At 52.9% G+C, this 16,037-nt stretch overlaps 1 protein-coding gene across 4 annotated transcripts in view; it reads right to left on the bottom strand.

Annotated features, from left to right (window-relative positions):
• LOC103663804 (core histone macro-H2A.1) overlaps positions 1–16,037 on the bottom strand; it is a 76,495-nt gene that overhangs the window by 59,875 nt on the left and 583 nt on the right. For all 4 annotated transcript variants that reach the window (XM_040622421.1, XM_040622423.1, XM_040622422.1 and 1 more), the window contains exon 2: positions 6,309–6,512. In XM_040622421.1, coding sequence (XP_040478355.1) covers positions 6,309–6,480 — 172 coding nt within the window. In that variant the 5' untranslated portion in view covers positions 6,481–6,512. The remainder of the gene's footprint in view (positions 1–6,308; positions 6,513–16,037) is intronic.

The raw sequence follows: 16,037 nt of genomic DNA, 5'->3' as shown, positions 1-16,037 counted from the left end.
CATGGGTGTAAGCCGTACCAGGGTCCCCGACACTGCACTGTGCAGGGTGCTTTAAGGTGTTCCCTGAGAGACTTCTGTGATAAAAGTTTGGGAACCACTACCGATCACAGTTCCTTCCTGTGGGGATTCCCAATGACACCAACACGTTAAAGGCTCTGAAGAGTCCTGCAGTGAACAGGGCTACTTCTTGGTGGGTCCCAAACTCAAACAAATTTCTTCATGGAGAAACTCATCGGAGGTTCTTCATATATCCACCTCAAAAGAGGGGATATGAATCTAGCCGTCTTCCTATCTCAGCCATGGAGCCGTGTTTTTTGGTGGAATACCTCTTCAGTTTCATCACTTAGGTTCTGCTAAACACAGAGCAATGCTGACCCACAGTGCCTTGACCCATGACTTAAGACCAACAAATCGGGAATGCCTGGGTGGCTCAGTTGGTTAAGCATTTGACTCTTGATTTTGGCTCAGGTCATGATCTCGGCTCGGGTCATGATCTCAGGGTCCTGAGATCGAGCCCCGTGTCAGGCTCCATGCTCAGTGTGGAGTCTACTTGCAATTTTTTTCTCCCTCCCTCTTCCTCCATTTCTGCTCCTCACCGCGCCCCCCCCCCGTGCTCCCTCTCTTTCTCAAATAAATGAAAGCTTAAAAAAAAAAAAAACCAACAAATCACAAGGGCGCTTGCTCTCTGCTCTTCCACACACTTTTCAGTTACACCCCGCCCCCAACTGTAGGACTCAAGCACCTGTAACTTCTCCCTTCATCTGCCCTATTCCTTTATTGGTCTCTGGGCTGGTGTGTCCCCAACATCAGTGGACATCTCAGTGGGGCAAAAGCCATGCCCCGTGTTGCTCATTTCACGTCTCACCTCTCCCATACCTTCCAGCAGTGCTGTGCTGGGCACGGGGGGAGATTCCAACTTGACTGCCCTTAAATGTTATCATTTAGATGTCACGGAAGGGGCAAGTACCACAGTACCATGGGGGCAAAGACGATGGCTGGGAGGGGGCTGCCCTGACTGCCTCAGTTTCCATGCGGTAACGCTTCCACCTACCATGTGTCGCGGGGTTAGTTTGAATGCTGGCTAAACGCTTTAGATGCAGTGTCAATCCTCACAGCAGCCCCAAGAGCTGGGGCTGGAGAATGGAGCAAGGCCCAGATTGTCCTGGCCACTGAGAGGACGAGCGGACGGCATCCCATTCCTTGGGAAGAGCTCCGGAGAGAGGCCAGCCGGGAAGCAGAGCCAGGCGCACACAGATCTGGGGAAGGAACTGTCTGGTGGCCAGGCCCAAGCTTGTTCCAGATGTTGCCTTTTCCTTTTAAGTATGACAGATGATTGGGCTCTGGACCCAAGAGGAGAAACGGAGGCCAGCTTCACGTTGTAGAGCAAGATGCAAGGCTACCAGCTCCTCCTGACATCTACCCCGGCCTGGAGCCGGCCATAAGGAGGAGGACCCTTGTGGTCCCTCACCCCTGAAAACATGCTCTACACGGCAGAGTGGGGGCGGGGGGAGTCACTGGGCTCTGACGGCCCCTGGCTCAGACACTCTTAATGCTGGTGCGGCCTCAGCTCTCGCATGCTTGGCTCCTGGCTAACTGAAAAAATCCTTCGGGAAGATGTCCACGCGTGTGCCAGGTGCTCAGGATAGAAGGGGCCGCCGGCGTCAGACGCAGGAGTGTGGTAACGGGGTGTCCTGGTGCGGAGGCTAGCGCAGGTTAGGAGGAGGAGGAAAGTGCCGCTTGAAACAAACCGGAGAGCAGGCGCTGAAGCCGCCAAGGCATTCTGCAGGGGTGTGGGGAGGTTCGCTGGGTTCTGAGCAGCTGAAGGATGACACGCGGTGGGGGGGCAGTGACAGCCCCTGTCACCACCCCTAGGAAAGTAACCTCAGCCGTCAGAGCAGGGGCACTAGGGACTTCCTCCTCTCTCTGCCTTAACCCCCTGCTAAGGGTCAGATTTGGGCACTTATACTGCGTGCACGTGGGATAAGCCCTTCCCCTGCGTCCCCTCACTGCAGTCTCTACAACCCTGCGGGACCGTCGCTGCTAGCCCCCTTGTACAGATCACCAAACCGCAGCCCAGAAATGTGAGCGACCAGCCTGAGGCCACAATTATGAAACTGTGGACACCTAGGTCCACATCTTAACTGTCCAGCTCTGCTGCCTGTACCTGACGTCTGCCGGACATTGTGGCATCCCATCTGGTCCCCAGTGCTGGCCACCAAGGAGACATCAGCTCCCTGGTCCACGGCCACCTAGTCCCAGCAGGACCCTGGTAGCTCAGCCTGCCTATTAGCAGCCACATCCAGACCCCTCGTCTCTCCGCTGGGCTGCTGAAGGCAGGAGGCCTGGCCCCGCCATGTCGAAGGGCATCACCAGCACACCTCCATCACCAGGCCTGCAACTCTGTGCACCACCTGGGAGAGTCTGAACACATCCCTCGACAGGGCCCTTCAGGTGACAGCTAGACACACCGGCGAGCTTTGGTTAAAAAGCCCCCTCTGCCTAACACAGACCTACGGCACCGCCTTCTCCTTGCCTCTACCTGTCTCTGGACAGAAAGCTCTCTGGGGGGAGGAAAGGTGTTGCTCTGGCTTCTGTCCCAGATACATGTTCAGTGAGGACCTGCTGAATGGCTTACTTCCCTCACATGCCTCGCGCCAGAGCACCATGTCTGGGCCACATTGCTGTCGAGGCCCTGAGCTGCTCGAGGGCTGGCACTCGGGCTGCGTCCTCGTTCCCTATCTTCCCTGAGCTCTGGGAAGAGGCTGGAACCCAGCAGGCACCTGGAGCACAGGGGTGGGGGTGACACAGCCCCACTGCCAGCTCTCACAGGGCTGACTAGCCCCACCTCCTTCTTCAGGTCGCAGCTGAGAGCACCTCCCCACAGAAGCTTCTCCAGGCGCTCAGGCGCCCGGGCCACTGCTTCGGCTGGTTCATGCTCTCCATGCTGTCTCTCACGGTCAGTAACCATCGGGGTTGGTTGGTTCTTTCTCCCAGACTGGACCATGAGCAGCACAGAACAGAGACCACTTCTGTCGCAATCATTACTGTGTTCTCATACAGAGCCTAGCACGGTGCCTGGTACACAGCAGGTGCTCAACAGTTTGTGGAATGAATGAAAAAGTGTCTTCGGGGAAGCGAAATCAAAGAGCAGAGCAGAAAGAGGGCCTGTCCACCTTCCCTTCTCACTCATGGAGCAAAACCAAAGTTCTGAGTGGGCAAACACTCAGAACTTCCAAATAGTCACATGTTGCCACATCTCAGCCCAAGGTGGTTAGGGCTGGTCAGTCACTGTGGGCACGCAGGGCTGTTCTGAGGGGTGGAACGGAGCAGGGTCTTCACCGGATATGGCTCCAGAGCTCAGCTACTACCCCATCTGGCAACAGGGCACAAGTGACCACAACATGACTGAGCACAGCACTAATGTCTCAGGATGTCTCCTGATGTGTCCATCATGTGGGCTGGGCTCCATGGTGGGGACAGGCATAGGGCAATGGTCAACCCAATGACATAGCACTGCATGCAGACAGAAAAAATGGCTCAGATTCAGCTAACTATAGCTCCACTGGAAGGACCTGGTAAAACTTCAAAATATACATTATTCTTAATACACAGGAGTTAACACGGCTGACACCTGAGTAAAACTTTGCCTTGAGCTACTAGTCCAGCACTAGTGATGGGCTGCCCTGACCATACCCACACTCCTCCGTGACCACGACCACACACCCATGAGAGCTGGGGAGAGGCACAAGGGGTGTGGGCGCAAAGAGAATCAAAGTCCATGAGAATGGGCCCGCTGACCCCAAACTCATGAGCACCGTGCTCAGTTCCAGAGCCAGCCAGGCACAGACGAGGAAAACGTCCAGATTTTCTGTGCAGCACACATAGCAACTGCCTCAGATATGTTGGAGCAATGGTATCCCCTCACCCCCGCCCCACACCCTGCAAACTGAAAAACAGAAGCTTGATGGAAGAAATGAAACCGATTTTGTACTTGACCTAATGATAGTGTCTGCGGACATCCCAGTGAGAGGGACATCACGGCATTCGGGAACCGGGAATCACGGCCTGACTGGGTATGCCCAGCACATCAGCTTCCCCATCACGCTCAGACAAAACCCTCTGGCTATCACAGCAGCCTGAAGTTGGAGCACGGGCTGTTGTCAACATCTGAGTTGTAAGGAAATTGGGGTCCAGAGAGGTGAAGTGAATCACTCAAAGTCACACAGCATGTAAACTGCCAAGCCAGAACGAAACAATGTCCTCTGCTTCGTGTCTAGTAACTCCTCCCCTGACTGCCAATGTTCTACCTGGCTTTCCTGGGTATGTCGCAAGCTCTGGGCCTCATCCACAGAATGAGAAGAATCATGCCTAGCTCATGCTACCAGGTATGCCACCTCCAAGAGTCTCTGAGAAGCAGAGGGTTAAATGTCCCACAAGTGTGAATGCCTCCCAACTATAACCCATCAATGACTTTTCGGGCCTAGGTGCTTTCAAAAGAACACAACAACTTTATATCCCTCATGACCGTGTTCTTTATGGAACCCTTGGTCTTGCCTCACTGAGAGACTTGGGAGAGCAAGAAGTGATCCAGCTCTCCTGCTGCCTATTATCACTTTGGAAGAGGCAGCTTGTCTTGCTGAGTCTCCCTGTCTGGCTGTAGGAGAGGTGGCTGCAAGAATCGAGGGTGCCCTTTCTGCCGCAGACCCTGATGGTTCACGGAGCAGTAAGAGGTAAAAGCATTACAAGAGGCCAACAGGACCTGGGTCCCTTCTCAATTCCTTACTGGCCATATGTGGCCCCAGGCAAGGTCTCTTACACTTTGAGGCTCGTTTTCGCATCACTACAAATGGGGGTGATATCCCTGCCCAGCTGGCTTCCCACAGTGGTCATGGAGCCACCAGAGAGACCAGTAAGATTATTTCCAGGAAAAGGACCAACCCCCCCCCCCCAGAGAGATAGCTGGTTTTGAGACTGGGGCTGGGGAAATTCAGGGTGAGACCAGGACATCTTGTTGTGGGGGAAAGCAAGAGAATGTGTAAGAATGGAAGAGGCCATCACAAAGGACATCAGAACCAGCTTGAATGTCAAGTGTGAGACAATCTGAGCACCATACTGAGTAATGATGTGACAGCGTATAACCCATTAAATTAAAGAAGTCCGTGAAGCAACATTGTGAGTACAAAAAACAGGAAGAGGGGAAGGGCAGAAGGAAAGTAGTTCTTTACAGAAGAGTGCCAACTAATACATGCAGAAGAAATGACAGAAACAGAAAAATCACTCTTTTATAACCACTACCGTAGTAACAGATTCAGGTAAGATCACATAGGAATGCCAAAGCCACGGGGGAAGACTGTGCTTCAGGCTGTGCAGAAGTCCAGCAGACACCTCCTGAACCGTATGACCCCAGTGAATCACCAGTGGCAGCACAAACCCACATCAGGCGCCTCCTAGCATGATCCTCGACGAGGACGCAACGGCACTTGGGCAATCCCCCTGCCAAAACATTTAACCCGAACCCAAGCAGGAGACCAGCCCAGACTGAAGGGCATTCCGCAACACAACTGGCTGCCCTCTCCAAAAACGTCCATGTCGTGGAAGACTTTTAAAAAATTAAAAAACAGGGGCGCCTGGGTGGCACAGCGGTTAAGCGTCTGCCTTCGGCTCAGGGCGTGATCCCGGCATTACGGGATCGAGCCCCACGTCAGGCTCCTCCACTATGAGCCTGCTTCTTCCTCTCCCACTCCCCCTGCTTGTGTTCCCTCTCTCACTGGCTGTCTCTATCTCTGTCAAATAAATAAATAACTTCTTTAAAAAAAAATAAAAAATAAAAAATAAATAAATAAATAAAAAAAAAATTAAAAAACAAAAAACCAACCTGAGGAATTGTTTCAAGACTAAAGAAACCTGACAACTAAAGGAAACGCAGGATCCTGAAACAGAACCTGGATCAGGAAAGAATACCAAAAAAAACTGTAATTGTCCCCCATTATTGGGACAATTAAAGCAATCTCCACGTGGACTGAACAGCCCAAAACAAATGTATAAATGTGCACACCTATGCACACGCACATACACAGCCAAGGTGGGGGGAGAAAAAGGCAGCGGGGCAGAAAGTTAACAACCGGGACACCCGGTTGGTTTTCTGGACTGACCCAGAAAATGTTCATCGTACGACTGGTGTAACTTCTGGGCGGGTTTGAAAAGTTTCCAAAGAAAAGCAAGCGCACGGGTCGGGTCAGTCCCCGGAAGGTGTCCGCTCCGCCACGACGTGAGCATGGCGGTGTCCCCGGGGGCTCGGGCGTACTCACCCGTCAGGTACTCCAGGACGGCGGCCATGTACACGGGCGCCCCCACTCCAATCCTGTACTTGGGGTGGCCCTTCTTGATGTAGCGCAGCATCCGCCCCACGGGGAAGATGACTCCCGCCTTGGCGGACCGGGAGGTTTTGGTGGACTTCTTCTTCCCGCCCCGGCTCGACATGGCGGCGGCCTGGAGGTGAACCAGCAAGCACACTGTGGAGGCGAGAGGCACAGGGTCAGGGTCACCGGAACGGCGCCTCCCCCGCCCCCCCCCCCCAGCCCCTAGAAGGAAGGCCACCGCCTGCCGCCACTGAGCCCTCCGAGCCCGGCTGATGCCCTTGGCTGGAGCACTTCGGCCCCTGAAGAGAGAACGGCGATGCTTTTCACACTTTATACCGTAACACCAGTTTCGGCGGCCACTTCCACTTGGACGTTACTCTGACAATGAGTGCTCTTGAGTGCCTTGCCTTTATGCCACAGGATGTAAAAGAAAACGGGATTTCTTGGCTACGTCCTATACACTTGTTTAATAATTGCACTTTCACACCCTTGAGACCGGGGCGGATGAATGTGCCGAAGGCTTCACGAAAGAAAACTATGTCACCTGGCCCTGGAATGATGTAAGGCCTGATACCTAGGCCCTCTGCTGAAAGCAGCGTCTCTACCTCAGGGTCGTTTCTCGGGGTGGGGGGGGGCAAGAACAGCTCACAGGAGTTCCGCAGACAGCCGGGCTGCAATCACAGGCCCTCAGAACATTTCCAGTCTGCGAGCTGGGCCTGTCCTTAGAGGAGACGCAGAAGTGCTTGTCTTTCCCTGCTCTTCCTCCCCAACCCCATCCAAAATGCCACTCAAGTCCAGAGGAGGCTCCACCTCCAACAGCTCTTGGAAGGCCTCTCCTGTCCACCCCGACCGTGACTGAATCCAGGTCATCACCAACCAACCGATCACAAACACCTCCTGAAGAGATCTCCCCACCGCCGGCCCTACTCTCCAATCCACCTGCCCTCCGAGGGCAGTACATACAAGTCTGAATACTCAACAGCCCTGGTCGTAAAGCTCTCTGTGGCTGCCACAGTTCCCGAGGAAAAATCGAGATGTTTGGCCTGTCATGGGATGTCCGAGAAAAATAGGCCTGGCACATCCAGCCAGCTTCACCCCATACCTCCGGTGGTCCAAACTCAGACACAGGGGGAGTCACACGCGGTTCCCCGCAAATGCCCTCCTCTGCAGGGGCTGTGGCCTTTGCCCAGGACCACCACTACCCCTCACACTTGTGTTCTGCCCTCTGCCAACCCTTCTCTGAGTCCTCAGATACAGCACCTCCATCCTCTGGGCTCCCTTGCACTTATGCCATGATGACGTTCATATGCCCCTGTCTCTCCCATCAGAACGCAGGCTCTCAGAGAGCCGCCCCTGTCTGTACTTCGAGCAGGGCACCCCGAAAGTCTACATGTTTGCTAAGAGCATTCAAGTCATTCATGCATTCACTTCAGGAACAGTGCGGGGGAACGGAGACAGCAGGGCACAAGGCAGATGGGATCTCTGTTCTCCCAGAGCTGGTGAGGAAGAGAGAGAAGAAATAGCCCTACCGTCATTTAAATGATCATCACGAAAGGCAGTGGGGGTGCTGGAGAGGGGCTGTGAAGAGGCCTCAGCCTATCCTTGAGCACCAGGCAAGCATTTCCTGGAGAACATCTATGTTCAACCACTGAACCAAATGGGCAGGTCTCCCATTTACTGGTAAACTGAGGTCGGGCTGTGTGGTGTGAGGCTACTCCAGCTCCAACAGGCCATGCCTCTATGCCAGCGGAGGCCACAGAGTTAGGAGTCCTTGTTACTGTGACGCCCAACCCTATATCTGGAACACACCGTGGTCCATTCCTAACATCGGCGCGACCCCTAAGATCATCTCAAATTGTCTGCCTGACACAGATGGCCGAAACAGCAGAGAGCAGAATTCTTGGGCACTCTAACAGAATTAAGGTGGCTCTGGATGGATGTTGGGGGGTGGGGGTAGGGTGGCTACTGACAACCATGATAAGAATCTTAACATTTCTCATCAAGAGGCATCAAGCCTTAATTGATCACTGTGTGCTAAAGAGAGTCCCAGAAGGGCGTGAGTTTCTCTGAAACAATTAAATGGCTCCATTTCTTTCTGTGATGAGCTCCATTCTGAAAGATTCCCTGCAAACAGGTGCCCACGCTGACTCTGAGCAGGAAATGGTATACGTACATATGTGTGCATGAGCGTGAATGCGGGGAAAGCTGTCACTGGGCTTCCCAGCGGTCTTTTGCTTTACTACATACGTGTTTCACAGACCAACGCAATGCCTCTGGACTAGGAGTTTTCAGATCTGAACGTTTCCCCTCCTTGATGATGAATGCAGCTCAGCCCCGTTTCTCACTGGAGCCCAGGCGTCAACTCCCATCTCCAGGCAGAGCCGTCTGGGTATGTTTGGCGCTGCCTCTGTGGGAATTGGGCGATGTCCTGCCCCAGAGAGAAGCCATTCACATTCAGGGACCTGACAGGCCCTAGAGATGCTCGTTCCCTCAAGGTGATGCTCCTGGTGCGTCCCTTCCACTCCAGCCTTTATGTGGACACGCCGGGGACTCCCAGGTGCACACCTGGCGTGGAGGCCCAGAGCTCTGTTCTGCCTGCCTGTGTAAGGACCCACTTGCAAGTCCCATGGACACCTGGAGCTCCCTCCTCTGGGTTGCTCAGCCACAGCAGTGACGACCTCACGCACCAAGCCACCAAGCAGCTGTGAACCTGGGCCCTACTTCTCTGCCTACCTTCACAGTGCCCAGCCATTAGCCAAGCTCTGTTGAACCCACCTCGTAACTTCTCAAGCCTCTTCCCTTCTCTTTGCCCTCCCTGCCTTGGTTCAGCTCTCTCTCCTTCTCACCTGCCGTCCTCAGTTCCGGTCTCTCTCCATGGATGCCAGAGGATGTGTGCCCCCTGGATGGTTCCTCATCACCCCCAGCCAGCCACAAACAGCATCCTTCACCTACTTCCACAGCATGGCCTCCTGCCGCCCCTGACTTCCTGCCCTGCAATGCCCAGTCCAGAATGTCTCTCCTGCCTCAGACACCCTTTGTCCTCTTGCCAGCCTGCAGAACTGGGTCTCATGAGATCCCTGTCCTCGGACCCAACCACGGACTGGCGTCACCCACTGCTCCATGTTCCCAAAGCACGCATTCTGGCACAGATCTGTGCGCCTGCCTCCCTGGCCTGACTGCACGGCAAGCTACTTGATGCCAGGCTGTGTTGGGCTCATCCCCGAGGTCCTGCGTCCCAGGCAGGACCGTCGTCAAGGATCCTCGGGTGCCATATCATGCCGAGAAGAGAACATCTTCATACCTGATCTTCAATCAGGCCCCACATCTTCATCCCCTGCCCTGGGGCTGGTCCTCACCCCTCCCCGTGTTCTTCCCGCACTTCTAACCATAGGTCCCCAAGCTACAGCCACAGCTTGGAAAGACTTCTGACAAAGCCATGCAGCCTCATGACATCCAGTGATGTGTGCTGACTTTAAAAATATCTTCCAGAAAGTCACCTTGTAGTGGGGCAGTCTCCAGATAAACCCAGGTCCATCGGATGTGCCAGGTCCATCCCACTCCTCAGGGGTCTACGGAAACATGGGTGGCCACGGCCAGGCACACACGTCAGGGGAGAGCAGCCAGGATGGACGTGGCTGTTGAGCACTGCAGTTAATGACTTAAATTCCAAAGTCAGACTGGCCTCATTCAGGCTGTGGCTCGGCCGCTTATGGCCTATGTGTCATTGGGCGTGTGATATAAAGTTAACCCTCGGAGATTTTATCGGCTGTCAAGCGGGGATGAAGACAGAATGGACCCCGAACCACTGGTGGGAGAACTGAATGGAAACATGCATATGCAGGGCCTGACAAGCACTCACTGAGCGAGTGCTCGGGAAAGTCAATAGAAGTAACAGCAACGTGTCTAATCTGAAAAGAGGCCCCCTCCTTGGACACTGATGTTGGTTATGTGTACTGGCAAGGACAGCACTCGCTGCACTAACGAACGAGTCCCTGCAGCGTATTTCTCCCTCGCGGAAGTCCAGAGTGGGTTTCCATGATTGGCTGGTGCTGCTCCACACGACTCATGAATCCTGACCCCTCCCATCCTTCAATGCACGACTCCCAGTGAGTGTTACCACAGAAGGGAAAAGGCCATGGAGGATAACACATGGACGCCTTCAAGGGCCAGGCCTAGAGGGCGGCACACCACTACTGACCATGATTCATGGACTAGAACTTGGTCATATGGCCACACCTAATTGCAAGAGAGGTTGAGAAATGTCCTTTAGCTATTTGGTCAGAGGAGAAAACAGCCAGTCTCTGTCACATAACAAACCAAGTTGAAAGCGGACCATGAAGCCAGGGTGTGAGCAGCCAACCAAAGGCTGTTGGGCCCTGTTTGACCCATGTCCTGCATCCAGCCTCTTCTGAGAGATGGACGGTCCTCCATCACAGAAAAAGTGGCTTCTAACACACTCGGCTTCTCTTCAAGGCACCGACGTTGCTCAGAAGAGAAAGAGCTGTACTATCTTGTAAACTGACAAAACCGTGTCCTTCCTTCCTGGATGATACTCCATTCAAGAAACCAGAAGTCCTCACCCCTAGACGGGGCCCCACGTGCTCTGAAGATAGGGGGGCTTCAGGCAACCCCGGCATCCACTCATCACGGCACATTAGCTTGGCTGTTCTTTTTTACTGTTACCAGGCCAGGAAATGAAGATTCTGTGGTTGATCCTGAAGGGACCTCTGTGGTCTTTACCCCTGCAACTCCTCTGACTATGCATCAATCACAATAGACATGAACCTTGCTTGCAGAAACCCAAAGCTTACCCAGAGTCACACACCATCGGAGAGGGGCTGTATGGAGAAGTGAGCCAGGCTTGAGTGAGAGGCCAGCCTCTGACCACAGGCCTCCCGACAACCGAGATGGGACCAGGGCACGTGATCTGTGCTCATGGCACAGGACTAGGGAGAAGGCTGGCTGTGAGGATCCTGTGAATGAGATGGGACTTGAGAATGACAAGCCCTCTACTATAGAGGTAAGAGGGGCAAAAGGCTGTCCTACCTACGACCCCACCATTCCACTCCTCCCCAGCAGGGCACCCTAACGAGCTCCTCGCTGCATTACACACCGCATTCACCCCTACCTTCACTCTTCGGCACATGCCGCGATCTCAGTCTATAACACCCCCTCCAGCCCTGCCTGAGGTGATCCTACCTACTGGTCTGGTGATGCAGACCTACCACGTGGCCCCCTCCTCTGTGCTCCTGCTGCGGCTGCACCTTGTGCTCCCCAGCCACAGTCTAGTTTGGGACAGCCCTATGCCCGGACTCCAGCCTTGCACACAAGGCCCCACGGAACTCCAGCCCATCTCTCCCTATTTCCAGCAACAACGGCTCCACCAGGCCAAACTGCTCCTGTTTCCTCAGTGGACATTCCTGCTGTGGCCCCGGAGCTCAGCTACGAATCCCCTACAATGTTCCTGAGCCTGCCACCATTCTTTAATATACCCAATCACTTTTCTCAATCTTATAAAAAATGCTCTGCAAGGGCACCCGGGTGGCTCAGTCGGTCAAGCATCTGCCTTTGGCTCAGGTCATCATCTCAGGATCCTGGGATCGAGCCCCGCATTGGGCTCCCTGCTCATCAGACAGCCTGCTTCTCCTTCTCTATCTCTTGCTGCCTCTCTACCCTGCTTGTGCTCACTCTGTCTCTGTCTCTCTCTCTCTCAAATAAATAAATAAATACATAAAATCTTCATAAATAAGTAAAGTGCTCTGCAAATGCAGTTTCCAGCCCTTTCTTCTAACCTGATTGTTATTCTAGATCCAATTTATGTAAATATTCTGAAGCCGACCTCCTCACCCTTAGCGGTTGCCACACTCTATCATCACTGCCAGTTTCCTTGTCTGTCCTGATGGGATGCACCGGCTGGCTCTGCTCACCAGTGTGCCCCCACGCCCGCCCCCCCACTCTGCCTGTTACCTGGTAGGCTCTCAAATGCTGGCTGGCTGGTGAGCGATTAGTTGGCATTTACAGTGGATGGGGTGCTCTTGATAAAGATGAGGGCAGCATTTCCAAAGCCCACAGGCCACAGGGCTCAGAGATGTGGCAAGTGGGACACCCGCCAGGGACCTTCAGTGAGACCATTCGTGGACACCTACCTGGCCAATCCCTGTGGAAGCTCAGACCCTCGAAATTCAGGGAGCTTGTGGAGCCAGCCACCTTAGGGATTCCCAGGAAGGGAATACCACGACTGCCCCGACAGCTACGGTGGGAGCCGCGAAGAGGCCTTCCCACTCCCTGATAATTCTATGGCTCCGGCCGCCTCTCTTTTGCCACAAGACTAGCTCTCAGTAAAAGATGAACGCGACCAGAGAGAAATACTTACCTTTCTCACATCTGTAAGTGACTGACCTCCGCTAAGGCTATAGCATAGAAAACTCTTAATCAGGGCACTTACAAAACCACTGGAACCGGCGACTGTGAAGTCTTTTATTATCTAAGCAATGAATTCATGCCTATCGATCCCGAATGAAATATTGACCAGAACTGCTGGGGAGCTGCTAGTCAGCCGGCCCTCTCTCCAGCACCCGAGCATGGGGGACCGGAGCCATCAGTGGTTTAAGTCACTGTGGCCGAGAGAGGACCGCGCCATCCACTCCCTGCAGCTGGATAAATGCCCACATGTCCACATGCATTTGTCACCTTCCCATCAACTCCAATCATGACAGCAAACCTGAGACACTTATTTCTGAAGCGTAGGACACTACTCCTGTTTCCAGCATTTTCTTCCATTTACTCCTATCATACCAGATGATTAACGGTGTCACTGCTGCCATGTCCCCAGAGGCATGAGGATCTACTACACAACTATCACTCACAGAGCTGGGGTGCAGAAACAGCACTCTGACTGGCTGAGAAGACAGACTGGTTCTGGTACTCTAGCCAATCAGGAAAAACATCTCTCTCCATTCATAAAACACTACATCATCAAGGGAGCCGGATGATTAGAGAACTTACAGTCCACCCTCAGTGAACCAAGCCATTACAAACAAGGAGAGAAGGACAAATTGAGATAATAAATAAATCCTAAACTGCAAATTTTGTTCCAGCACACATATCTTCCTCGTGTGTGAGGTTTTCAGTGGTGGGGAGAAAACAGAAGCCAAATACAAGTGTTATTCAGGAAAGAGTTTACAGGAGGCTAGTCTGGGATTACAATTTCACCTCTGTAACCCCCCCTCCCCCCGCCAAGCTCGTGAGCCGCACTAAATGAATCGGCACTACGTTTCAGTAGCGAGGCACGGCCTTCCTGCTTTAAGAGGAAACTTTCCTTCACACCTCCTCTCTCTTTTAAAGGTTGTGCCAAACTCTAAGATAGCCATTTCAATGGAAGGCTATCAAAGGAAAAGTTTAAATGTGAGCTTCAGTAGAGGAGGACCCTGGTTGGTTGGGCTTGGCATCTAGAAGCCATACGGTATTTGTTGAATAGGTGTATTCCCGGTAAGAATAAAGAACATCTGGCCATGTCTCTCTTCTGCTCAGAGCCTTCAATGGCTTCTTCTAGCTTCACCTGACTCCCTCCAGGATTCAGCCATTCTGAGCCTCTGGTGGTTCCCCCATATGACCTCTATTCTCACTGTTCTAAGACTCAACACATGGGGTTCCCCAGGCCTTAAACACTTGTCTGCATCTGCCCTCCTCTGCCCAGCCAACTCTTACCTGGCCTTTCTGTACCCAGGAAGGGCTTGCTCCTGCTTATGTCACTGTTCTGGGGGCTACCATGGGAGCTACTGTGGCCTTCTGCACCAACCTTGCAACAGCCACTTGCCTGTCTTCTCCTTACATCACTTTCCCAAGGATGAGGACGGGGCATTTCTTGATCATGCTCCTGTCCCCACTGCCTGACTCAGAGTCGATTCTCAGGAATTATTTATGGAAAGACTGTAAGACACCAATCTGGCAGGCTTGATCCAAGCAAACGAGCTATACAACTCTTTGGAACCCACCTGGGCTCACTCATAAGAGCTGGGGTGGCCCCCAATGTACTTCTAAAACTGTAGAACATGGGGACGACCCATAGGACAGGTGTGGGGCCCCCCTCGCCCCTGCTCCTTCCCAGCATATGTGCCAAGAACGGAGCTCTGAAAAACCTAACACAAATCCAAAGTCACAACCCAACAAAAAGTAGAAGCCGCTGTAATTCTGGTCAATAGCACATATAAGTTCTTACTGTGTTTAGTCAGCTTGGGGTTTGCACTTTGGTTGATTTCAATAAATTGCCTTTAAATGGCTGGGGGCAGCATTAGCTCTGAAGGTATCAGAGGCAGGTCCCAGAATACACGTACTCCAAGCCTCTCTATGGGAAAGGGATAAGGGGTCTCAGAGTTCTGCTGTCACCAGAACTGGAAGAAATGGCAGACGGAGATGTACCACTCCCTGCGCCTGGCCCCTTTGGTATAGACCACGCCAGTGACTTAGGGCTGTGTGTCACAGTGTCACAAGGGATGTTCCAGACCACTCCTCATTCTAAAGGCCCTATCTCAAATAATTTTTCACTTAAACTCTTCCCTCCTTCTTAATGCCTTCATCTAGCAATCAGCATTAACAATGGTGACAGGCTAAAACAAAATAACAGAATGAAGAGTTTTCCTGCTCTCCTCCTAAAATTAGAGGGGTAAGAATTTAAAGACTCAAGGGTTTTTGGGTTTTTTTTTTTTAAGGAAAAAAATAAGGTTTTAAAGCATATTTATCCCCATCCTGGAGAAGCTCTTGTACAAGACGGGGATGATGATGCCCAGCTTTAGTCAGTTGTGTACAAGGGGTATAAATTCCAGTTGCAGGCATAAGGTGGCCATTTCAGGGCCCGCAACTCCTCTGAAGGCAGAGTGGTACACTAAAGGGCCTGCAGTAGGTGGATCCCACCGAACTTACAAGTAGAGTCTCCTACTCAAACCCAAAGCTGTTTGAAATTCCCCTAGTCCGCTAAGCAGGAAGCCTGGGACAAAGTACTTTGCCCCCTCTTTAACGGTAAAACCTCAAACCACAAAGGTGGAAGAAAAAGAGAAGCTAGCAGGAATGCCCCTCTAATTGTCTATTTTTATACGCTGTTTATTGGATCATTAAAATCTTACAAGGATTTCATGGTAATTGTAATTGCTGAATTCAAAGTTTGTCTTAGCTGCTTGTACAGACGTTTTTCAATTTCAAACTCAGCAATATTTCCCCCAACATCTTGTCTAAAAGCACCTTCCAATCTACTGACCAGATCCCTAGGTGATTCGTGGTCCCCGCAGGAGTGGAGGCGGGGCGCGCCACCCTGCACACCTGTTGTCAGGTGACACCGCCAGCAGCATCCAGCGCACTCACCTCCCCACTCCACCCCACCCCCAGCGAGTCCCTTCCCTCCCGGCCTTCTCCACCCTGGAAGCCTACAGCCTTCCGGAGTTACCTTTTAAAAAAACTCCCAGCCACAAAGCAAACAAAAGGCCCGTCTGAAGATGAACGAGGGCAACGGGGGAAATTCAAATCCTCGCCAGCCAGTCCCTGGACAACCCCCTCCCCGGCCCTGCCTGGCTCCGATCCCACGAGTATCCCCCAGCCGCCAACCCTCCCCTCTCCGCAGAACCCGAGCCAGACGCCTACACCACCGCCACCTGGCTCTCGGGCCCGACTTATTGTGCGGGGGCCGGC

This window comes from Ursus maritimus, unplaced genomic scaffold (genome assembly GCF_017311325.1).
Source record: "Ursus maritimus isolate PB19 unplaced genomic scaffold, ASM1731132v1 scaffold_5, whole genome shotgun sequence".
NCBI classification, from domain to species: domain Eukaryota; kingdom Metazoa; phylum Chordata; class Mammalia; order Carnivora; family Ursidae; genus Ursus; species Ursus maritimus.
Note: the sequence above shows the minus strand (reverse complement) of the source record. Positions and strands in the feature narration are given on the sequence as shown.